General features: G+C 41.1%; 1 protein-coding gene across 9 annotated transcripts in view; it reads left to right on the plus strand.

The window, feature by feature from the left end:
* tcf12 (transcription factor 12) overlaps positions 1–26821 on the plus strand; it is a 196687-nt gene that overhangs the window by 133732 nt on the left and 36134 nt on the right. For 8 of the 9 annotated variants that reach the window (XM_056462086.1, XM_056462087.1, XM_056462090.1 and 5 more), the window contains 2 exons: positions 6909–7041; positions 7291–7343. In XM_056462086.1, coding sequence (XP_056318061.1) covers positions 6909–7041; positions 7291–7343 — 186 coding nt within the window. Of the gene's footprint in view, positions 1–6908; positions 7042–7290; positions 7344–21476; positions 21697–26821 lie in introns of those variants that run through there. The other variant, XM_056462094.1, reaches the window with a different exon arrangement.

Consider the following 26821-nt stretch of genomic DNA (forward strand, 5'->3'; position numbering starts at 1 on the left):
TTTCGCACTCTAGCAGCTGCAAGTGGATGGAATGAGAGATCGTTGTTGACCACGTACCGGCTCGGCTTGGAACCCACTCTCCGAATCCAAACTGGCCACATTAGATGATACAATGGGTCTGGAGAGATTCATCCAACATTCTCTCCGATGTTCCGATCGTCTCCGTTCCTATCAACAGGACACCATCACCCCCTCGTCTGCACTCCTCCAATCGCCTGAAGTCAACAGCCTCTCCAGAACCAGAACCCATGATAATAGAGTCTGGAAGACTGACATCAGCGGAACGACAGAGGAGGCTGACCCGGGGTCTGTGTCTATACTGCGGTGTCAGTGGACACACCCGTATGGAGTGTCCCCTTCGTCCCATTCGGACTTCAGTGAGTGTATTCAGTACGAATATTGAACAATGTAAACCACTTACTACCACCGTACAAATAACTACTGCCTCTATTTCTCTCCTTGTCACAGCCCTCATCGACTCCGGGTCAGCAGGGAACTTCATCTCCCAATCCCTCTGTCGTCAACTCCACCTCCGTACTGAGGCGTCCTCGCATATATACCAGATACAACCGATAACCCAGTGCACTCGATCTTCGACCCGTATCCATCGACAATGCGAAGACATCCTTCTTCAAGTGGGGTTGTTACATCAAGAGAGGATTCAATTCTGGTTCTGGAGGGTGCAAATATGGACATCATTCTAGGGCGCCCGTGGCTGGTGAAGCACGATCCCATCATCTCTTGGGGCACAGGAGAGATAAAGAAATGGGGATCTGGATGTACACCTGCCTGTTTTCCAAATCTCCCTCTTCAAGGTCGGAACCCCATTTCTTTGTTTGCAACATCGGTCGAGAGCCCTCCTGAGAAGCAGGCTATCCCCATTCCTAAGGAGTACAGCTCCTTTCATGATGTCTTCTGCCCCAAGAGAGCTTCCCAGCTACCGCCGCATCGGCCATGGGACTGCGCGATCGACCTAGTTCCAGATGCCCAGTTGCCAAGAGGTAGGATTCTACCCGCTCTCGCTTCCAGAGAATCAGGCAATGGAAGATTACATAAGGGAGGCTCTGAGTCAGGGGTACATACGTCACTCAAAATCACCAGCCGCCTCAAGCTTCTTCTTTGTGGCCAAGAAGGACGGAGGGCTGCGTCCATGCATCGACTACAGGGTCCTAAATAACGGTACAGTAAAATACCGATATCCCCTTCCTCTGGTACCAGCCGCTTTGGAACAGCTCCGAGAAGCTAAAGTCTTCACTAAATTGGACCTCCGCAGCGCGTATAATCTGATAAGAATACGTGAGGGGGACCAATGGAAGACAGCATTCGTGACCCCTACTGGCCACTATGAATATGAGGTCATGCCTTACGGTCTGGTCAACGCCCCCTCCGTATTCCAAAACTTCATTCATGAAGTCCTCCGGGAGTTTCTTCACCACTGTGTAATAGTGTACATAGATGACATCCTCATTTACTCCCGGAGTGAGGCCGAACATCGCCAACACGTTGCGGAGGTCCTACACACATTGAGAGAACATCACCTCTACCTCAAAGCGGAGAAATGCTCATTCCACCAGAAGTCGATTCATTTCTTGGGATACATCATTGACCAAACCGGTATACGTATGGATGGGAAGAAAATTGAGGCTGTTCTATCCTGGTCAGAACCCACTTCCATTAAGGAGCTCCAGAGGTTTCTTGGTTTGCTAACTTTTATAGACGGTTTATCAAGGACTACAGCAGGATTACATCACCTCTCACTAATCTCCTCAAGGGTAAACCCAAAGGACTGGAGTGGACCAAAGAAGCAGCCGCAGCCTTCCGCCTTCTTAAGAAGGAGTTCACAAGGGCCCCACTCCTGACTCATCCTGACCCAAATCTTCCTTTCGTGGTGGAAGTGGACGCATCCACCACCGGCGTCGGGGCAGTATTATCTCAACATCATGATACACCGCCCCGACTGCATCCCTGTGCCTATTTCTCTCGGAAGTTGAGCCCGGCGGAGCAGAATTACAGCATAGGAGACAGGGAGCTTCTAGCAATCAAGCTAGCCTTGGAGGAGTGGCGTCACTGGTTGGAGGGAGCCAAACATCCGTTCCAGGTGATCACAGATCACAAAAACCTCCAATACATCAAGAGGCCAAGAGACTATGTCCACGTCAAGCCAGATGGTCACTTTTCTTCTCACGTTTTGATTTCTCCATTTCCTATCGTCCAGGACCCAAGAATCTAAGAGCAGACGCTCTCTCTCGTTTACACGAGCATCACGATCATGAAGAACTCCCAACGAAGATTCTTCCCGAACACATCTCCATTTGTCCGATCACCTGGAACGCTCCTCCAGTCGTTGCCACTCCGGAAGCCCCTGCTCCGCCGGGATGCCCTCCTCATCGGCAGTTCATACCACCTGAACACCGGGTAGATCTGATCCACTCCTTACATACCTCGCTAGGCACTGGACATCCAGGGATCAACAATACTCTCTCGCTAGTATCCCAACGATTCTGGTGGCCAAACATGGCAAGGGATGTGAGGCAATATGTTCAGGGCTGTAAGGACTGTGCCCAATCCAAGAGCCCACGTCATCTACCCGCTGGAAAGCTCCATCCCTTGCCGATTCCGAACCGTCCCTGGTCACACCTAGGAGTGGACTTTATCACTGACCTCCCTTCGTCAGAAGGTAATACCTGTATTCTAGTCATAGTAGATAGATTCTCAAAGTTTGTCAAACTAATCCCTCTGAAAGGTCTTCCCACAGCCTTTGAAACTGCCGACAATATCTTTAATCAAGTCTTCAGGTCATTGGTATTCCAGAAGATATTGTGTCGGACAGAGGTCCACAGTTCATCTCACGTCTATGGAAAGCCTTCTTCAAGCTCCTAGGTGTGGCCGTCAGCCTCTCTTCTGGATATCATCCCCAAACCAAACGGGCAGACAGAGAGGAAGATTCAGGAGGTGGGACGGTTCCTGAGGACCTTCTGCAGTGGTCACCAGAACTCCTGGAGCCAGTATTTGGGCTGGGCAGAATATGCCCAAAATTCACTGCGGCAACCCTCCACCGGACTCACGCCATTCCAGTGCGTCCTGGGCTTCCAACCACCGCTCTTTCCCTGGGATGGCGAACCATCTGATGTCCCCGCAGTGGATCACTGGTTCCGGGGAGAGCGAGAGAGTCCTGGGACGAGGCTCATCACATCTGCAGAGGGCAGTCCGTCGAAGCAAGGTAACCGCCGATAGGAGAAGGTCTGAAGAACCCAGATACACACCCGGACAAAAGGTGTGGCTATCCACCCGGGACATACGCATGCGACTGCCCTCTCGCAAGTTAAGTCCCCGATTTGTTGGTCCCTTCACCATCGTGGAACAGGTTAACCCCGTCACCTACAAACTACAATTACCCTCTCACTACCCGTATTCACCCTACATTCCACGTATCACTCCTGAAACCCTATCACGATCCTGTTCTTCCCTCCACAGAGCCTGACCACGAAGAGGAACCCCCTCCTCCACTGCTCCTAGAAGAAGGAGCCGTCTACGCAGTGAAGGAGATCTTGCGTTCCCGACGTCGTGGTGGCCAGTTGGAGTACCTGGTGGACTGGGAAGGGTACGGCCCCGAAGAAAGGACATGGGTTCCCAGAGCTGATATTCTCGATCCTAGTCTCATGGTGGAGTTTCATGAGAGCCACCCTGAGTTCCCAGCGCCTAGAGGCAGAGGGAGACCACCACGGCGTCGGAGGTGTCGGCCCTCAGGAGCGGGCCCTGGGGAGGGGGGGTACTGTCATGGATTGGTCAGGCTCTCACGACCCCCACTCACGAAGATCACCATCACCTGACTTCTAATGAGCACACAGCTGCATCACATTCACGAGCACCAGATAAAAGCACAGCACTCCAGTCGCTCATTGTCCGGGCTCGTCTCGACGAAAGCGGACAACTGAGCGACCACTCAGCGTAGTCATCCTCAGCTAAAACAAACGATTTACTTACCTGTTCTCTTTGTATTCCTCCTAGTCTTCCTGGTCCTCCCGAATCGTCCTGTCTTCCAGTCCTTCCAAGTCTGTGTCATCCTCTGTCAGCTGTATCTGGTGTGTGCTGTCCATCCTCGTGTATTCCTGTTACCCAGCCACGGAGGAAAAGACCCCAACATCATTCCTGATCCTCCTGGCTATCCTTCATGTGCTCCTTGTTGTCATTTAATAAACACCCTAACGTTTCCTTACCTCTGTCTCCTGTCCGCTTCATAACAATGTGAAAGTAAAACAATATTTTTAGAAGGAAGACAAAGCAAACTACGAAAAGTATTTTTGCATTGTGATTATTCAAGTTCTGTATCTGAATATAGTTATACTCTCCAGAAAACCATCAAAAAGAGCTATTTAAACCATCTTGTGAAACTATATACGGGCAATATCATATTTTTCCAATATTGTGCAGCCCTAATGCGCACACACACACACGCACACATTTATATTTATTATAAATTTAAAGATCTATGTAAAAATAATGTCATATAATATTAAAGTTAATGATGCTGTGATAAAATAGCTAATACAAAGAATTATTAAATTGAATAATTAACTTAAAAAGCTAATAAAGGGGATTTGTGGACTGTCACAAAAGAGAAGACAGAAAATAAAAGACATAGAATACCATACTGTACAAAACATGATGGCTGAATGTACGATGAGTTCAGAAATTGTGTTAAGCTATGAATGAAGAGTTGGTGCTTTACAGAAGGCCACGATCAGACCTCGTTACAGAATAAAAAAACAGAGTTTTTCTGCTCTTTCCTCTTTTTACCCACACAATTGTGCAGTTATTGATGTGAGAGTGCCAGCAGCTCACTGAAGTCCAAGGAGGAATCGATCCAATCAGTCTGACCTACTGATTCCCTCCCCTTCTGCTCCTGCTGAAGCGCTATTGATCAGGCCTGATCACGGCCCCGGGACACATCCACGCGGGGCCAGAGACACATCCACACGCTTTAGGGAGCAGTGAGGCAGGGGGGTACGACAGCGGCCCTGCACAAGCCTCATTAAACCATCTGTCTGATCTCAGGAGCTGTCAACTCCCCTGGAAGAAAAAAAAATAATTCTGCCGGCTTAACTTGACAAAACACCCGGTATAGAGTCTATGAAATGGATAGGGCCAGTAGACTGTCGTTGGAGAGCCAATTACGTGAGGAGAGAGCAGAGACAGTGGCCCTGAAAGCAGCGTCTGATGACCGGGAGATTAGCGCAGGCTTCAGGTTTTGTAAATGGTTTTCCCTGAGGCTGTCGCACCCTTGACCAACATCTGGGCCGAGCGACGGAGTGGCAAACTAGGTTAAGAGGCCAATTAGAGAAGAAGCTCAATTAGCCTAATCGTCTGCTGAGTTATAGAGTAGCGTGAGGAGGGGGAGGAAAGACTGACTGGCTGAGAATAGAAGGAATCAGGTAACAGGAGTCATACTGGGAGACTCAGCGTGCATTAGAGAGAAGCTCTTCAGTACTGTACTGCGCTACTTAACGTGATGCAAACTAAAGTCACGCGGACGTGTCTGTGTGTTTGTTTGTGTGTGTGTGTATGTGGGTCAAAGATTAGACAACTCATTTTAAATACAAATTGTATTTTTAAAGTGATGTTTTTATAGATAGAACGCATGTTGAATGAGTCTAATTTTAGGTTTTAATGATGGACAGTACAAATACGGGTGCAAAGTTGTTTCATTCTCATTCAGTTTAGAATGAGGAGTTATATATGTAACGATAAAACCACATGCTTGTTCTGACCTGTACTTTAAAAAAAAATAATACTTTCAAAAAATAATAATAATCATTCTCATTTTTAAGTGATTATAAATGTTGTCTTGGCAGTTGGAAAGGGGATTTTAAAGGAGTGTAGCAAAGTATAATAATAAAAAATGATAATTAATTAGTATTTTTGGGGCTGCACTTTGAGGGCCCTATCATACACCTGGCACAATAAGGCGTAAGATGTGTTTGGAGCGATTTATTGCTATTTTCAGATCAGCGCAACCCTAATTTTCACGTTTTGTGTCACTTTGTGGACTCAAGGGGCGTGTTGGTCTATAATGGAGGTGTGTTAAGGCGCATTGTTGGCACGTTGCTACTTTAGGGAACTGAAATAGACTGAGCCATTGACCAACTAAGAGCCTTATCCTTGTGCATTCAGTTTTCGAAGCATTCAGTTTTTACACTTACAAAATCCGCCATGTCTGTAATGTATGTGTGTGTGAATAAGTGTGTATGTGTTTCCCAGTGATGGGTTGCAGCTGGAAGGGCATCCGCTGCATAAAACAAATGCTGGATAAGTTGGCGGTTCATTCCGCTTTGGCAACCCCAGATTAATAAAAGGACTAAGCTGAAAAGTAAATGAATGAATGAATGGATTGGGACACACACTTAATGCTTTTGTGCCATGCGCTTTAGACTTTGTGCCTAGATCGTTAAAGTAGAGCCCTGAGTCTTTATGTTTGGTAATAGATTACAATACAGCAAGAATAAATAATAAAATCAAGCGACATATTCAATTTTATTTAACAGCCATAAATTACATTTTAAAGTATATTCCCATAGAAAAGGATTGATTTAAAATGAAATATTTCACAGCATTATCAGTTTGTTATTACTGTGTTTTGATCAAATAAATGTACATTATATGCGATGATAGATAGATAGATAGATAGATAGATAGATAGATAGATAGATAGATAGATAGATAGATAGATAGATAGATAGATAGATAGATAGATAGATAGATAGATAGATAGATAGATAGATAGATAGATAGATAGATAGATAGATAGATAGATGTGTCTGTTTGTTTGTTTGTTTTATCATTTGTGTTGGATGTTCCCTTTATATGTATATAGTATCTGAATCTTAAACTCTCTTCTTTTCCCTCTCCAGTCCAATCTGAGGTCAGATATCCAGCTGGCGAACCCAGGACCCGTCACCACCCCTGGAAAGTCGCCCACTCCGTTCTACTCCTATACTGGCCCCAATCCAAGAAGACGCCCGCTTCAGGACTCGGCTTCAATGGGTCAGTGCCCATCAAATGCCCTCAATGAGAAACCATGAGATCATAGCTAGGTTTGCTAATAAAGAGAAAAAGTCCATGTTTCAGCATTATGAAAGCAAATGAAAGAATTCCTCGATTTCAGCTGCACTAATGCTCCTATATTTGTCTTCGTAAACCTAATCAAAAAGACATCTGACTGAGTGCCTCCACATGCTTGTTTGTTCTGCCCCCCTCAAATGTCTCAAAGTTGTTTTTGCATTCTCTCCACAGATCCTCTGCAAACAAAGAAAGTGCGCAAGCCCCCTCCTGGCCTGCCTACATCTGTGAGTACAGCATCATTTCATCTTCCTGCCATCGCTTTGCTTTAAAAATAGATGCTGGTGCGCAATACAGCCACAACAGACACGTTTAATGAAAGCCGGTGGAACGGCAGCACACACGCTTTTCAATTCTGTCTTATCAAAGTCGTCCTCTGACACGGCGGCATCACGTACCTGTGCGCATGTCAAACACGAGCACACGAGAGGCCAGAACCTGCCTGTGTTTGCGAATCCAGCGTTCGGTGTAGGTGTGCAGTAACGATGCCTGATTGATTTGTGAGGCCGCCCCGTCAGAGCTCGCCCCCCTTTTCTTCCCTTTCCCGTGGGGACAAGGGCTCAGGGACACGAGCTGTCATGCCGCATCCCCGCCACAGCTCTTTTGATGTTTAATTAGTCATTATGTAGCCAGAACAGGAGGACAGACAGAGATTAATAACGCGGAATTGGGGGGGAAATTTCCATGGGCGATAATCCCGGTGGAGCGGGAGACATTAGGATTCGGAGGAAGTGTGGAGCTCAGCTTGACTCCGCCTGTGACCTCAGTGCGCCCAATTCCCTCCCATCCATTCTTCATGCATAAATCGCACATTTGAGCAGTCATTGTGGGGAAACGGAGGGCAGATAGTGAAAGCCTCCTTTTAGATTCGCCCTCGAACTGCAGGGCTGGTCGCGGTGAGTGAACTCCCAGATGCAGCGGCTTTAGCACGAGGATCCCCCTCACGTTAATTCGGTGGGATTGGGATTCCTCCTGCAGAACAAAACGGGGCCTTTGAGGGCCGTGTGGCGGTAGGATTAGTTTTCATGAGCTCTCAATAATCGCACAGTGCACAGGAGAAAAATCAAGCACCAGTATTCCAGAATTTGTGCACTTTTGTCTTTAAATTTGTGTTTGAATGGTAACTTGTCTGGAACAGAGTCGCTCCGGTATACTCTTCTCGGAGGAAACTGGGAGCCAGTCTTCTCTACTTATGCCGGAGGAAAAAACAAGGGAAGATGGAGGGGTGGGGTGATAAGGGTGTTGAGGAGAGATTGGTGGCCTCGTGGGGTACATGTCTTTGTTGTGTAAATGGACATAGGGCTTTTATTTGTCACTACTTAACACATGGCCGCAGGTGCACTTGTGTGACTCATAACTCAAAGCAGCTCAATTCAGCACGGGTTTGAGCAGTAGAGCTGCACACCGCCAATATAAACCTCAGCTCTTGTATGAAAGGCCAGATTCTCTTAAAAATCACCCTCACGCAGATAAAGCTGTGCCTTCGTTTACATTCTAATTGTATATTTCATTTACACACAAAAAAAGGAGATGTATTAGTGAATAAATCACCTTTTTTATTGTGTACATTTAACAATATCTTTACCTTTTGGGGAAAATGGTTGTAGGTGTTGCAAAAGGCTGTTTTTTTTTTTTGTTTTTTTTAAAGTTTAACTTGGTTTTTCTTTTCTCTCCAGAAGTTATGAATGTTTCAAATTAGTTTTTTTCTTTTTGTGTCTCCAGTTCAGAGTTGTTAATGTTGTTTTTGTTATTCATTCTCATCGGTTTCTCTTTGGCTGGGAAACCGTAAACCAGTGCAGTGTTACCAAATAATTAGTGCAGAAAATTCGAGATGGACAGTTGAAGTCAGAATTATTAGCCCTCCTGCTAATTTTTTCGCCAATTTCTGTTTAATGGAGAGACAAATTTTTCAACACATTTCTAAACATAATAGTTTTAATAACTCTAATCTCTAATCACTGATTTAATTTATCTTTGCCATGATGACAGTAAATAATATTTTACTAGATGTTTTTCAAGACACTTCTATACAGCTTAAAGTGACATTTAAAGGCAATAACTACAGCAGTCGCTGTCGTTGTATGAATCTCTTATTAAGTAAGAGCTCATAATGACATATGATGATGTGTGCAGGTGTTGTAGTGCTGTCCCATTAGGGTTAAAATTTGAAGCCCTTCCCCTTCACACTGTTTCAAGGCCCAAGGGTAAGGGGTAGTGGAAAGGGTAGGGGTACAAAAACAGAATTGGAATTGGGCCTTAATCCTTGTTCAGTAGCTTCTTAATCACGCTTTTCAGCACATGCAAGACACAGCTTCAATTTAAAAATCTGCGAGTAATAAAAGAGCATCTTTTTGACACTTTTGAAACACGATTTTTTTCTTTGGTGTGCTCGTAAATAAGTCGAGTTCAAATTTTTATGTCATCATAATCCCTGTGCTAGATAAAAACACCATGGAGACACTAGAAAAAAATCAGCAGAAGCAGTGAGCAGGCAAATAACCTTACACCATTTCATATTTCATTACTAAATATGCTGTAATATTAATATGATGAGGCACAATTCATCATTTTGCTGTTAGTGTTTCTATCCAGCATTTGTATACAATCTTACAAAATGTATTAATCAAAGCATTATTAAAGAATTGCTTTGCATGCCAAAATCATACGATCTTTAATGTAAATCAAGGGATTTATTCAGAGGAATTTATTGCAGCACCCTTTTGGAATTGATCTTGTTGTCTCTATTCAGAATTTTGAATGCAATATCCATCAGTCATCATTACTGGATAGACTTTGAAAGTTCTAGGTGTAGTCCAAAGGTGTAAAAGTGGGCTCTGGTATGCACAGGTGCACCTGCAGAGCCACGTCAGGTTGCTGGGGCAGCTGTGTGTGAGTGTGTGTGTGCATGCAGTCTGCAGGGTACCTGTACAGTGGGCTCGCAGCTGCAGATGCCGGTGAAAGCTTTTGCTTGTGTAAGCAGACGAGCCCCACTAGAGGCCCGTAGAGCTGCTTGATAAACAAAATGAACACAATGCTTCCCATCATCAGGCCCTCCGCAGGGAATACAACCCCCAACTCACCTAAAAATACTTTAACTATTTACCTCTTACCAGCTCATCACTTTTTTTAAGTGCAACGAGGCTGATGGATCGGCGTAGTTTACGCGTGGATGTAAATATTTATGGAATAACATCCGCTCCGTTTTGGAGAGGCGAGGGCATTCTTTACGACATAAAGGCCCAAATAAGACATGGCAGCAGATTGAGGACGTACAAATATTTATAACCGTGTTTGATTTGTGTGCTTGCTGTTTTGGGAAGCCGAGGAAGCCACGTTAACCCTTGAACTGCAGGGAAAGGTTCAGAGAAAAGATAGCGGATGTTTGGTGTTCGGTCACTAAACACTTCAAGATTACTGGAAGAAGGGCTTGTGGTTTTAGGAGGGAAATGTAATAGCCTGGTTTCTTATTCAGTAGCTTTGAATTAAGGCAATATGTTACTCTTGTAATAATGTGTCGAATTGTTTTTTACTTTGGAACTTGTGTAAATAGACACAGTGCTGCTGTTCACTGTGAAAGTGTAGCAAGTCGGTGTTTTCTGTTATTTTTGTTATTTTCTTGTTATTTTCATTTTCTGTTGTTAATATTACCTTTTAAAGCTGTTTCTGTTGTTTTAAATAGAATAGGTCTTTCTTATAAATGTCAGTTTGTGGAGGAATTTTTGAGATTTATAAACTACCTGAAAGCTGAGTAAATAAGTTTTTGGTGACACTTTACAATTAGGTTGTATTAGTTAATGCTAGTTAATGCATTTACTAACATGACAAACCAATGAACGATACATTTATTACACTATTTGTTCATGTTTGTTAAACTTACTTAATAAAGTTGGTGATTATTAGTTCATGTTAACTCACGCTGCATTAACTAATGTTAACATGCATGAAATTGGGTGTTTGTAATGGATTAGTAATTGTTGAGCTATGAATAATAAATGCTTTACAAAACCTTTTTGTAAAGTGTGACCGCTTTTTATATTTTTGATTTTTTTACAACTATATGAAAATCTAAAATCTGAGGGTTCAAAAAATTACAATATTGAGAAAATTTACTTTAAAGTTTAAATGAAGTGCATAGCAATCAGTGTTTGTTTGTTGAAAAACTGGAGTTTGTTCAGTAAAAGTGTTTCCATTGCAGTTTATGCACATTTTTTCTTATCGAATAAAAAGTTTATCCTACTCAGCAGGGCCGAGCACAGGGGGGTGGCCCGGTGGCTAGAGCCCGGTGGCTAGTGCCCCTCTCAGCAGGCACTTGCTCGATCAGAAGAAGGCCCCCGCTCTTCACTTTGCGATCGCACCCCTCCTCCTCCCCACAATAACCTCCACCAACCCACCCCCGCCCGTTCTACACTTTGCAATCGCGCAACACACCCCCCCCCCCCCCTTCACATTGGGATTGTGCACGTGCCTGCTACTCATGCATATGTTTATATGATAATTTTCAAAATTCATGCGCATCTTGGCATTTCAATCAACCGTTTTTATGCACATATCCAAAATGCGCTTTTAAAAACATGAATAAAGTACTTAATAATATAAAATAAACACTCAATAATACAAATAACAATCGCGTCACATGCCACAATGTCAATTTACAAGATTTTACTGCAGTCGGGCTTTGAGGAGGTATGAATGTATGAATGTAGAGAAATTTAGAGAGGTGTGTGATGCAATTTATCTGTTTTATCCCAATTATTGTTTTTCATAATCATGGAGGCCAAAATAGAAACCAAATTTTGATTAATTGTACAGCCTTGGTTAATAGTATTACGGTAAACTCGTAGGGAACTTGACTTTGTGCATGTGTTGGTTGCTAAGGGTTGACGGAGCATTATTTTATTTTGAGGTCGATTCAATTATTGGTAGGGACATTTCAGTAATTGGTGGATATTGGTGGGGACATGTCCCCTTCGTCCTTGCCAATTCTACGCCCTTGATATATATGTATATTAATCAAATCACAGACTTTGCAATACGAATATCACACTAAGCCATAGACATAAGTGCAGATCTTTTCTCTTTCACAATGCCTGACTAGTAGTTTTACTGACTGCTAATGTGTGTGTGTTTGAGCAGATGAGCTGCTGTGAGCGTGGCAGACGCGTGTGCTGCAGTTTGCATGTGCGTCTGGCGCAGCAGCAGCTACGCTATCAGGCAGCTGTGTGGGCACCTGTGCTGAAGGACCCCAGCCCTCCTGACAGCCAGAGAAACCAAGTCAGAGGCGAATGAACGGCCCCATGACTTTGGGCAAGTAACTGCATCTTGTGGGAGATTTATACTTGGCTGAGAGCCTGGAGCTGCAGCCTATGTGTGTAAATAGCTCTGCTTTTTTTAAACACCCTTGTCACGGCCACGACTGTTTGATGTGACACTGCCTGCGCCGGGGCGCCCAGAAGAGATGATCGGAGAAAAAGGGAAAAGAGGCAAGGAGAGAAAGCAGCAGGGAGCGCTCGCCTTCCTCCAGGGCCCTTTGCATGCGAGAACGCTGGCTGTGAATGACAAAAAAGATTGTCATTTGCTCTTGACAGATCGCTCGGGCATCTTCGCTCCAGCACAAGTTGCACTTAGCGAGGAAACGAGCACCAGGAGAGAAGTGAGAAGAAGGTTATGATCCACTGTGGCGACAAGGACATGAGACTAGCGCCTGAAGCTCAGAGGATGTCAGTTTGACTGGAGCTCCTCCATTCAGAAGATTCATCCTGCGTTTTTGACTAGACAGCCATCTACAGGCCATGCAAGCTGATGCAGGTCAACAGCACTGCCACACTGGGGTTTTTGTGTGTTCCCTAGTTGTTCTGGGTTGTTTTCCCCCTCCTTTTTTTTGTGCGTGTTCTGTACTCTCTTTGAACCCCCTGTCTCTAATGCAAGGTCACAACCTGGCAGTGAAGACCCTGTGTAGTCGGACATGCCTTGGGATAAAAGGCCCCACTAAAGCTCTGTAAAGAATAACAGTACAGTTTGATGTAGGTCTTTCATGTGGCCACCGCTCTTTGTTCTGGAGAAAATCTCTGTTCTCTTTTTTTGCTTTTGTGTTTCCTCTGCGCTTTTTTTTTTTTTTGACGGTCTTGCCATCTTTGTTTTAAAGAGCATATCCTGCTACGAGAGACGCTGAATAAAAAGTGTGTTCGGGTTGATTTCTGTCAGCTTACTCTCTCGCGCTCTCAGGTCATCACCTCTCATGACCTATGTGTTCAGACATGTCGTGTAGCTTTTAATAGCGCTCTTCTTGATCCTCAGACATCCCACTTCCTCCCAAATTTAGTGGATATTTGGGCTCATTATGGCTCACTTGTAGCCCATATGTCTGTCTGGGGTTTGTCCTCTAGGCCATTAGGTCGTAATCCTGCCACCAGAGGGCACTGCGCTGGGTCAGTGTATTGTTAGCTGTACTTTAGAGACAACATTGAGTGGAAGGAATTAAGTCTGACAAACTCCTCTATACAGTAGGTCATCTTAAGAGGTCAATATTAATCATTTAAACTGACTTATGATCAAAAATAGGTTATCTATAGACCATTTTGAGGGATGTAAACAAAACAATGGTCCTGATGTATTTCCTGTTTTACATTTTTAATTTCTATCGCTTCCGAGAATCCAAAAAGACTCACAAATTAATAAATATTGTTATGAGAGCTGTTTTAACTTTAAGTTATGATTGAATTGCCTCTTGTTACAGTTATAAAATAGTTTGATAACTAGCAGGACATGTTCATGGGCTAATGACATCACCACATTGAAGTGGTCTATAGGTTATCCTATAGCAAACTCCACATACCAAACTTAATACCACAACAAACATGTGAGCCTTACATTTTGCAAATAATTATTCATTTAAGCTGTTGATAATTTGCTGACAGCTAAATAAGTACTCTTTTTATTTTGTTTATATCATTTTACCAAATTAGAATTGTGTGTATTTGTAATTGTATATTAGTGCTGCACTATAATGGGAAAATCTAACATTGCAATGTTTTGTTATTCTGCAATATATATTGAGATAAAAATGCAATTTCACCAAATGACTTTAATATCTCTATTTTAATCATTTTAGATTGATCGGGATGGTCCTGTAGGGGAGTGTGTCTGAATAAAACATAGTAAACTATCTACAAGCATAGATAAATACAATAAAGAAAAAGATGCAAATGAAATAAACAATGTTTTTTGTTTTCCGAGGAGTCTAACAGTAATCCGGTATATAGTAATTGAATAATCAAATGTAAAATAATACTGCATAGTCTGACATGAAATGAAAAATCATTATTAAAGTTAGAAATATTTGTTTCTGAATACTTTTATAATTCCTAATACAGTCACAGGCATCAAAAACACATGCAAATGGTAAATGAAAATTCAGACTCAACATTGCGTATGCTCGCGATGTTATTATTGCGATTGATCACATTGCGATATTGATGCTGAAGAGATATATTGTGCAGCCCTATTATATCCAGTCAAGTCAGCTTCATTGTCATTCCACTACATGTGTGGATATACAGACAACGGTGCTACATAAATTAATCATAAATAGAAACACAACACTGGACATAAGAGCTATTTAAGGAGAAAAAAAAACTATGCATAACTAACATATATTACACTGTAAAACCCAACAGTTAACTTTATCAAATAAGTGTAGTTAACTCAAAATTAACTGAAAGTTATATCTACTCATTATTAGCCCCCCTTTGAATTTGTTTTTCTTTTTTAAATATTTCCCAAATGATGTTTAACAGAGAAAGGAAATTTGTTTTATTTCTGCTAAAATCAAATCAGTTATAAGTTTTTAAAAGCCATTTTAAGGTCAAAATTATTAGCCCCTTAAAGCTAGATTTTTTTTTTTATAGTCTTCAGAACAAACCATACAATAACTTGCCTAGTTACCCTAATCTGCTTAGTTAACCTAGTTGAGCCTTTAAATGTCACTTTAAGCTGTATAGAAGTGTCTTAAAAATATCTAGTCAAATATTATTAACTGTCATCATGGCAAAGATAAAATAAATCAGTTACTAGAAATGAGTTATTAAAACTATTATGTTTAGAAATGTGTTGAAGAAATCGTCTCTCCTTTAAACAGAAATTGGGGAAAAAATTAAACAGAAGGGCTAATAATTCTGGCTTCAACTGTATATATGAATTAATGTTTGTATGGCGTCATGTCAGTAGCATTTATTAACACTACAAATGTAGCACAGATCCAATACTTAATCTGCTTTAATTAACTTCAATTAAAACCTCATAGAAATGCGCACCTTAATATTGTACAGTCATGTTTTTAAAGCTTTAGTTTCGACTTTTAACATAACACATGTGGTCATTTTAATTAGCAGGACATGAAACACAAGTAAGCGATAATATGTCGTCGTTTAAATCGTCAGGCAAGCGCGTGTGTGTTCATGTGTGTCTATCTGAAAGGATATGAGCTCATCAGATAAGTGATTAGATTGATGCTCCTGGTTTGAGTTTGATGCTGAACAGAGACGCGAGCACCTCTTTATCAGAGAACGAGTCTCTTTATCTGTTTACAGTAGGTCACAAATCTACCTCAGACTTCAGAGACCTTCAATCTGAAGCTCACAAACATGCTGCTTTCATCTACGGATGAGAGTACAGCAAAGAAATACGCTGTAATTTAGACTCCCATTAAGATTGCAGGTCACCGTAAATAGATTTGTTTGTATTTTGGGTGAATGTACTTCCTCACAGCAGTGGTCACTTTAAGAGCGTGCTCTGTCAACAGTCAGAGCTGATTATCTTAAGATGCGATGTGTGTAAAGCGCAGCTAATCTGAGCAGCACTAGCATGATTTACCTGGCTGGAGCGCAGGACCCACGTGAGCCCCAGACGCATTGGTTGTAGGTCAGCAGACAGCAGATGTCACCTGTAGAGAAGGTGTCAGTGTATAGTGTGTGGGTGCTGGTGCACGTCAGGTAAGTGGGTGAGCCGCTTTCGTCTTGCTTGATGTCAGGTAGATGCACAGTAATTGGATGAAGACTTGTTGCTCGTCTAGTGCGTTGGCCCAGACACGCAAGAGGACTTGAAAAGCTGATGCTCTCTCCTGGACCCTGATGAAAGGGCCCCGGCGGATTTATCATGTCTGGAGGAGAGGCTCGCTAAATACCGGTGTTATTCTAATATAATGTTCGTGCCGTCTTCTCTGTGTGTTTTGTCTAGGCGCTGTCCTCCGGCAGGGAAACATTAATCATTACAAGCACATAACAGAATGCTCATAAGCCCACGAGACCTGTGGAGAGAGATTTTCCTCCTAATGTGTTGTGATGAATGGCCTTATCGAAACACAAAGATGTTAAATTAGCTTGTATGGGCTGAGATGAGCATTCTGCATGTTTCTAATTTGCAGACGTGGGATGTGTGTGGGGATGTTTATGTGGAAGTGTCTCGTTTGCAGATTGATTAGTGGGACAGACTGTCTGCAACACCTATTACATTTAAACTCCCTAATCCACACGATCAGTACAGGTGAATCCCAGACCTCCTGTGTCTAGAGCGTGTTGAAGATCTGGGTTGAAATAACACTGTCCTCACTATTGCAGGTGCAGCTCTTCAGTGCAGTGTAGTGCACTTTCAAGTAGTTTTATGGCCTCACAAATAATAAAATCTAAATGGATATACAGTTGAGGTCAGAATTATTAGGCCCTCTTTGAATTTAGATTTCTTTTTAAAATATTTATGATGTTTAACAGAGCAAGAAAATTTTCACAGTATGTCTGATAATATTTTTCTTCTGGAGAAAGTCTTATTTGTTTTATTTCTGCTAGAATAAAAGCAGTTTTTATTTTTTAAAAACATTTTAAGGTCAAAATTATTAGCCCCTTTATATATAAGCTATATTTAAATATATATATTTTTAAATTTATATATATTTATATATAAGCTATATTTTTTCCGATAGTCAACTGAACAAACCATCGTTATACAATAACTTGCCTAATTACTCTAACCTGCCTAGTTAACCTAATTAAATGTCACTTGAAGCTGAATACTAATATCTTGAAAAATATCTAGTAAAATATTATTTTTTAGAAATTAGAAATTGTGGGAAAAAATTCATGCTGCGGGGCCTAATAATTCAGGGCTGCTAATAATTCTGACTTCAACTGTTATTCCTGCATAAAACTAACACCACTGGCTTATATATACATACATTGTACATTTTATTTTGCTTATCTGTAACTTCGCTGCTCTTGACAGTTCGGCACATGATTAGAAGTAAGATAATGCATCTGTTTTTTTCTTTCTACAAGTATTTGTTTAATTAAAGAGGTAGCAAATTATTGCACCCCATAAATATTGTGTCTTCTAGTTGTGTTTTGTGGCAAGTTACTGTGTATTAAGCAGGACAATGTGCATCCAGTTGGTAGATTTTACAGAATCAAGCCCTTTTGTCTTATGAAACAGCTAATAAGCATGTCATGATTTATTATGGATGTGCATTATCACTTACATATATTCATTCATTCATTTTCTTTTCGGCTTAGTCCCTATATTAATCAGGGGGCGCCACAGCGGAATGAACCACCAACTTATCCAGCATATGTTTTACCCAGTGGATGCCCTTCCAGTCGTAACCTAACACTGGGAAACACCCATACACACTCTTATACACATACACTACGGCTAATTTAGCTTATTCAATTCACCTATACCATATGTATTTGGGCTGTGGGGGAAACCTGAGCACCCAGAGGAAACCCACACGAACACGGAGAGAACATGCACACAGAAATGTCAACTGACCCAGCTGGGGTTCGAACCAGCGTCCTTCTTACTGTGAGGTGATTGTGCTACCCACTGTAAATAATGAAAATGTAAATAATTACACTATGACCAGCAATTGTCCTTGCATGTGAATTTCGACATCTTGAAAGTCGCTTAGTGAAGGTGAACCAAACTGAGAAGAACATGCAACACTTGAAATAAAGTTCCTTTTACAGAACACACAAAGCTACAGGTCTGAAAGTTCTGTAAATATCCTTTTGCACTTTCTGCTGGTCAAGTCACTTCACTTGGCGACCTAGCTGGTAACTCAATGTAACCAACCGTATCCAAATAAATGGCCAGCGAAACTCAGCGGTGATTGGTTATTTTCACAGCGGTGACCGTAATGAAGTTATGTGTGGCAGCTGTGTGGAAGTTTAGCGAGAACAAAGCAAACATGCGCTGAGAACTCTCTGGACATGTGTCCGTGATTTGTGATTTCATTTCTGTCCCTTTTCATTTGTCTCTTTCATTATTTTAGATTTTTTGCGTGTTCTTTTCCTCCCAGCAGTGCATTCTTTATCTGGATTTGCTTTATGGAGCCTTCGAGCATTCCTCCATCACGGCCGTCTCTCTCCTAAAGAACTGACTTGAAACAGCTCCAGGTTTAAAGTGGTACCAGCCTGTGGATCGCAACCACCTTGGACACATTTGAAAGAGCCTCACTCTGAGAAGAAAAGAGCATAAATAATAATAGAATTAGAGGGGAAAGCATAATAAAGTATCGTTTTCTGGGAAGGCTTTCATCTTTCCGTAACAATAATGTTGTGAATGGGCCGATGGAGGACCGCGTTTGGACTGGAAAGCCTGCAGTGACAGACATGAAAGGATCCGGGGTAGAGTGGGCCGGAGTGGGCTTTAAAGAGGCCGATGGCACTACAGGTCAGCATGTTCACAGCACGTGGACGACCTCGGCCTCCCTGTCTATTTTTGCACCCCTGTCCATTCATTCTCCATGACTGTGGGTAGCCCGTTGTTTTTGCCTCTCTTCCACTTCCACCCTCCCGTTTCCCTTCATTTTCCCTTTCTTCCCTTCATTCTGTTCTCCCACCCCCAGCGTGCCTGTTATTTGGGTTGTGTACCCTACCACCCCCTTGGTCTATGGGCAGGAGGCCCAGAAAGGGGAGCAGTGGGTACAAAGAGAGCGCGAGGAGGGGATGTGTGAGGAAGTGGAGCGTCATTGCTCTTGGAGCTTGACGTCAGGTTCGGCCCCTCTGCAGCTGTTGGATGTGTTCAACAGCCCCCTCTGTATTTGCTGTCACGCCACTGTGGGAGACTGTTGAAACAACAGCCACAGGTCGCAACATTCACCACTAGACTTAGTTTCTTGCAGACAAGTGCGTAGCATGAAACTCAACACATGCACTGATCTTAATGTTATCAGTGCTGAAAGTTCAATTCAATTCATGTTTATTTTTACAGCGTTTTTACAATGTAGATTGTGTCAAAGCAGCTTAACATAGAAGTTGTAGTAAATTGAAACAGTGTCAGTTCAGTTTTCAGAGTTGAAGTTTAGTTCAGTTCAGTGTGGTTTAATTTTCACTGCTGAAAGTCTAAACACTGAAGAGCAAATCTATCGATCAAAGTGATCCTAATGGTGTGCCGTCTGTGTGTCCAGATGTAATTTTTATAGAAGTAATTACAGTATGCTATCTTGGAATTATAAGATACTAGTTGGCATTTTTTTAAATCAGATTTAATTATTCACACATTCTTAACCAATTTACTGTATGCAGTCTTTTTATAGTTGCCCACAACTTTTTGTAATGCAAATATTTTGAAGTTCATTGTCGCAAAATATTGTCTCAGAATGCAGATTAAAATGAAAATGAAAATAAATCACTTTTATAAAGTATAGAGTTGGTCAAATCTTTTTGCAAGTCTTTATTTATATGACCAAAACTACAATAAAAACAACATTTCCATGATATATTAAAAACTTGTACTTGTAATGACAAAGCTGAAAATTCTGCAGCTATTATTGTAGTTTTCATAGCTACGTTTCCATCCAGCTATTTTTATGTGGATTTTGGATATGCACATAAAAAAACGGTCATGGAAACTTCAAGATGCGCATCAGTTTTGAAAATGCACGTACAAAATATATGTGCATATCTGAGTAGGATAAATTTTTTAATCGATAAGAAAAGATGCACATAATCTACGATGCATGGGAACACTTTTACCGAACAAATTCCAGTATGCGCATTTTGTTATAAGAGATCATGTGGTGATAAAAATGTGTGACTGGATAAACCAGCAGGTTGAGCACATTGTAAAACATCTGAAATGTTGTTTTGGTCATTCTAAAACGTCTAAACACTTTACCATCAGTGTTATTCTATTATTAATGACCTCCAGAATCAAGAGTGTCTGTGCTCCAAGTCTCACACCTTCAAACGCCAATGTGCGTTCATTGCGTGTCAGAATACTGTCTTCTGAGCAAGTCATTTATTAAATAAGGAAAAGATTGAGGCAGCTTCTCCTACTGCAGCAAATTCAGTTTTTACTGTTGATATTTGGCACCAGTTAATCAGGAAGTGACGATTTTGTTCTCTTTGACTAATTGGATGTAAACGCTGCTTTATTCGCACACTTTTATGTGATATATTTCAGTTTTACGCATCTTTGGATTGAAACATGGCTAGTGTCACATGATCCTTCAAAATAATTCTAATGTGCTGATTTGTTGTTCTAGGAGGCATTGCTTGTTATTACCAATGAAAAAATAACTGTGCTGCTTTACTTTATTATTATTATTATTATTAATATTATTATTATTTTTTTTTTTTAACTATTTAATTAAATAATTTATTTAATATTTGAAATCTGTGATGTATTTTTTCAGGTTTCTAATTTATTAGATTAATTTATTGAAAATATGTTACTTTTACATATAATACATTTAATATATTACTGTATTACTGTTATACATCCTTCAAACTTTAGTTTATATATATATATATATATATATATATATATATATATATATATATATATATATACAAGGCTATTGACTGTAGAAATCCTCTCCATAACCTCCATTCAACCCTTCAATAAAAGAAAAACAATAATCACTAAACAAAAGATTAATCAGCTCAGGATTTAGTCCAGTGTGTGTTTCCGTTTCAGTGTTTGTGTGCAGCTCTAAACCACATCAGTGTCGTGTTTTATTTCATTTTCTGTTACTCTGAAAGACGAGTCGAATCAACAGGTAAATGAAAACAACAGTGCTCATAGTGTTTTGCTCGGTCCATTTTCGCACGGAAAAATCCACCATTCTAATTTCCTTTCTGTCTGTTTTTTTTTTTTTTTTAAAGTACAAGTCAATCCACTTACTCATTTGTTTTCCGCCCCTCCCTTGCTCTTTATCCTCCATCTCTCCCCCCTCCGCTCTTTGCCTCAGCACTTATGAGGCTTTAGGGGAGCCGAGCTCTGGGTATTGGTCCGTCCTCATCCTCCTCCTCCTCCCATAAGCCACCCCCCCTCCCCTCAGTGCCGGCGGAGTTGGTACGGCCCTGCTTTGCATAAGTTGTCTGTGAGTAGATCCATGTGTAGGGGGCCAGCACTGAAGGAATTAGTCCCTTGTGCAGCGGGTGGATGTATGCGTAGGGAGCGGGTTTGTGAAAAGTGATCCTCTGTATCTGCCTCCACGTCTTTCCCAGTATCGCTGAGGCTTTTATCATGTATTGCGCCTACCCCGTGCCTGGAATGGGCAGCATGTATTACTACAACGGAAAATCGGTGAGTGCCTTCTGTCCCTTGGGGAAAAGTGTGTAAGTAAACATGTTTTTCATGCGCGCGGTGGGCTGTCAGCTTAAATGGAGTGCTGAGCCGTGTCTGTTCAGCGTGTAGAGTTGAGGGTCTCGCTGCTCTCGGCTTTGCCTATGTGTGTGTGTGACTGCTGAGTGTTTCCATTACCTCAGTCTGAGCTGGGTCAACATTTACTTTCGATTGCCATTTAGTATGAGTTATTACTCAGATTTCAACTATTGTGGAGAGCTGAACAAAATGTGAAATCTCTCTTTTTTTTTAATGAGAAAGTGGCAGATTTGTTAGTCTGTCACTGTTTCCTTGGTGAAAACGCAGTTATTTGTCATGAACACTTGGTCTTGGTAGTTGATGCTGGCTGTGCTTGTTGCTCACCGCTTTACTGATGGGCTCACAATAATAACAAGTGGGAGTCTGGGAATGATTAAGGAAGAGAGTCTGTCTTTTGAGGTTTGACTTTCCTGTTTGCAGATTGAGCATCGCTGTTCCTCCATCTGTTTTTAATCAGCCAGGCATTCTTCTCTCTACAGGAATCCTGATGGGACTCCTAAACCTCTCCACCACAGGCCCTTTGATTTCTGTGTGCCTCTCACGATGCCTGTTTGCCTGTCTGCGTGTGGCTGTCCGTGTGAACACTCGTTCGCTTGCGTGTGTGTGCTGAACGTTTGTCAGGTGCTTGATGATCGGATTGGTCCTTCAGGCTTATGAGAAACCTGTGCTAGTGTCTCATGAGTGGGTGTTACTTGGCTTTACTTAAAGGTTAATCGACAAGATGGCAAGATCTGATCAAACTTCTGTGGGAAAGATGTCAGATGGTTTATAATGATTTGCTTAGAAATTAAATATGTGTGATTGGGAATGAGGAGTGCGGGTTTGTCTTGGCTTAAAGTTTCTGAAAGGATATCAAAATCAGATAAATCTTCGATTAGGGGATGAACTCAAAGTAAAATTGATTCATATGAAAATTAAAATGTATGTATAACCATGTTTAGCTAGAAGTGGGAAGGTTTAGTTGACTATTTTGGGGACATATTTACATCGATAAATAAAGGAATGTTGTAAAAATAAAAATACTAAGTATTATTATCATTCAGCTTAGCATTAGTTTGTAGTGTATAATATAATTATCTATATATAACAATATTTGTTCTATGTCTTTATTTAGGCAGCCAAGTAAACATGTGTTTGGCGGGGGCAAGATGTTCTTATTTCCTTAAAAGTGAGTCGCTGCTCCCCAGACGATGCGAAGCACTGAACGCACAACTTCAGTAGAGAGGGAAAAGTTTCCAGTAGATTCCCCTGATGTCTTTCTCTCTGTCTGTGCAGGACTCTAGAGATTTCTCCATCTGTTTGCTGAATTCAAGAATGATCCGTTAGCTGCCTAATATGAAATTTCTGTGTTGCTCACATTATTAAGTCAGCTTTTAACAAGGGCAGCGGCAATCCTTTATGTTTGTGCAACTTTCCTAAAAGTCTGGCTGATTTCTAGAGAGGAGCTTGTGTTTTCACTTCTTTTGAGGTCATCTGACACAGTCCAGAGTTAGCTTTCCTCGTAGGCCATTATGACAGATCTCTTTGTTCCTGCACCACAAAGCTGACTTTGATCTTTTTATATTAAGTATTTCCAGCCTCGTAATGCAGGCTGGGAGGAAAGAGAAAATGAGGAGCATGTGGCCCGCTCGGGTCAGAGTTGAGCTTTATGATCCAAAGCAGTGGGTAAATGCCCAATAAACCCTTCCTTGTGTTGCTTTATTTATATCTTGGCACACAGCTATTATTTATTTATTAAATGTCAGATGCTGTGAGCATCAACAAAGATAAAAGTCACATTGATTTGTTTGAATGTCAAGCTGGTACCAATAGTTTTATAGCCGAGCCCTGGAGGGCGAGCGGCCTCCGTAGCTTTGATTGGGTCAGTTTATGACGTGTGAAGTATTTTATTTCCTCTCTCCTGCTCTCGCATGTATGCATTATAAATGTTTGTCGAAGGCGGTAGCTTTATGTCTAAGATGTCTAATGTGGCCTTTTGCTTTCTTCAGATTCATACTCAGCCTTTTTGAAGGTTTTGTTCTGCTAGAAACTTTGCATAATGAGTCAGCGTGCTCGTCTGTAGTTGTTCAAAGCCGACGCTCGTGTTGTTTTTCTCCTCTCGAAAGGCTTCCACCTGTATCTGTAAGGAACGAAATGCTTTCAAGTCTCAAACTTTTACCGTCTGCTCTTTGTAGACAGACTCGGCTTTAAAAGTCAAAACGTGTCCCTTCAGGACAGAGCTGCTGTGTTCAATAGGGGCTCATTGTGTGCGAGTAGCGTGCCTTTTCGCCTTGATAAGTGTGTTAGATGGGAGTTGAAAAGGAAGGCCCTCGGGCTGCGATCCGACTCCAAACAAGTGACATGCAGAGGCAGGATATTTTCTTGTCACTCGCGGTCCCTCTGCTCTGAGCCCGTCCTTGTGGGTTAGTCTGTTGTTCGGCCTTTTTTTTTCTTCCTCTGTAATCATTTCTCTCTCTCTATCCCCTGCCTCTCTCGCTGTTGTCGCTGGGCTTATCCATATGTTGACAGTTTAGTGGTTTTTCCGTGTGTTGTTGTGATGGATGTGGTTTTCAGATCAAAGGAAGGTGTGACAGGCGAGAAAAGAGAGAAAAACTCATTTCACTCATCAGCGTGAGCCTTCGTCTCCATTTACTCACACAGGATCTGGGAAAAAAAGACTTTTTATATTGCCTTTTTCCTTGTGACTACATTTTAATAACAGCTTGAGTTGAAATTTGTGTTTTTGGAAACTATTAGCAGGGTTGCTGCAGTTATGTAAATTTCAGGGGTTTTTAAAAATGTGACCTTAGACCACGAAAACCGCAATGTAGATTTGCTTTGTTTTTTTTAAATATAAGATTCATACATCACATGGAAGCTGAATAAATAAGCTTTTCATTGATGTACATTTAGGATAGGACAATATTTAACCTAGAGACAGCTATTTGAAAATCTGGAATCTGAGACTTCGTGAAAATAAAAAAAAAGGTTGTCCAAATAATGTGTTTAGTAATTAAAATTGAGTTTTGATATAATTGCAGTAGGACATTTGTTAAATATATTCATGGAACATAATCTTGACTTAATATTCTCATGATTTTGGCGTAAATGAAAAAACTTTCACCCATATAATGTGTTTTTGATTGCCAAAAATATACCCGCAATGTTTTAGGTTTTAATGCTTTAATAAGTTTTGTGGTCACAAATCGTGATTTTCAGGCCTAGAAAAATGTATAGAAACACAGAACGTTTGTGTAAAGGTCTATAGTCAATATACAGGTGGCTTTAGGATGGAAAACATCAGGGCTGCACAATATATTACAATGTACGAATCTGCAATAGTCATATCGCAGGATCTGCAATGTCAAAATGGGATTATAATTAACCAGAACACACAAAACATGAGATTTGTGGAGTCATTGCAAAGTTTAACTTTAATCTATTAATATGAAAGACTTACTTTGATGTTTATTTCATTTTGGATGTTTTTTCAAGGCCTGTGTCTTTAGATTTCAAGTGAATTTAAACCATTTTGGCACAAGAAATGATAGTTTGTCACTTTTAATAAAGATGAACTGTTTAATTATTTTATGCAATAAAATAAAGACTATTATTACTGATATTTTACGTTTGATTACTGAATTTTTATTGTTCAATACTGTGAATGTCCAACTGGAAACCATAAAGTGTTGTTTATTTCATTTTTATCTTTGTTTATTTTATTTTGGATGTTTTTTCAAGGCCTGTGTCTTTAGATTTCAAGTGAATTTAAACCATTTGGGCACAAGAAATGATAAAGTTTGTCACTTTTAATAAAGATGAACTGTTTAATTATTTTATGCAATAGAATAAAGACTATTCAGTGTTATTTTACATTTCATTACTGAATTTCTGTTATTCAATACTGTTATTGTCTAACCGACAATATTGTGCTGTTTATTTCATTTTTATCTTTATTTTATTTTGCATAATTTCGTATATTTTAAGCAAATCATTCCAAAATGAGGAGTTCTTTCCAAATGGAGTCATCTTGTAAAATTATTATCATATTGCAATATATATCGCAAAATATTGCAATGTCCTTTTTCTCCAATATCCTGCAGCCCTAGGAAACATTTAAGTAGCTAAATAAAATACACAAATCATAAACACAAGCTCTAAATATAATAGAGAGAAATCATATAATTTCACAAAATTCTTCCCACAGCTTATTTTCTCATATACAATAGTCAAAGAGTGAAGAAAATAATCTTTTAAACGTGGGTGTTTAGATCAGAGGGTGGTGAATAACTGACAGCTTCCTAATTAAAGCCCTGGTCAAAGGAAGCGTTTCCTTTGCTCTTTCTCTCATGCCTGCTTTCATTCTCTATCCTGGTGGTGGAGGAGCGGGGCGCCGGTGTTTAGGAAGGTTTATTAACGGGTCGGCTGGTTAGCTCGGGGTAAAGCGGACAATTAGCATTATCCGCTGCCATATGCTGCCCATTGAGCCATGAGGCGGAGACAAAGGCCCCTCTCCCGCGCCGCCCCAACCTGGGATCACCAGGGGACTTCCAGCGCCCGGGTCACATGTGTGCGCCTGCTCACCCACGGGAGCTGCCGCAGCTTATGAACACACTCACTGCCAATCACATGTGCCCATCCTGCCGCCTCAGCAAGGTGCCCGGCCGCACACAGCTGGCTAAGCTGACTGAAAGGCTTTAGATGTTGATCGTAATGCAGAGTGTGTCATGACATGCTGCAGCCGTGTGTTTGTGCGTGCGTGATGAAGGGGATCTTTAGCGCGCATCTGAAATATTAATGAGCAGGGGGATACGAGAATGGAAATTACATCATATTAATATTCAATTATAATTCATTCAATGACTGGCAGTGTTTTACATACTCATTTATTAGTTGTAATTGAGTTAATTATATATTTTAATTTGATTGGTGACGTTTTATAATAATAAAGTCTCTTTAGTTAAGATTGTCAGTGTTAGTAAATGATAACATATCTGCTCATTTAGCTCATTTCTGTGTTAACTCATGTTTACAGACAACTTTTGATATTAATAATAGTTAATTGTTA

Source organism: Danio aesculapii, chromosome 7, assembly GCF_903798145.1.
Source record: "Danio aesculapii chromosome 7, fDanAes4.1, whole genome shotgun sequence".
NCBI lineage: Eukaryota > Metazoa > Chordata > Actinopteri > Cypriniformes > Danionidae > Danio > Danio aesculapii.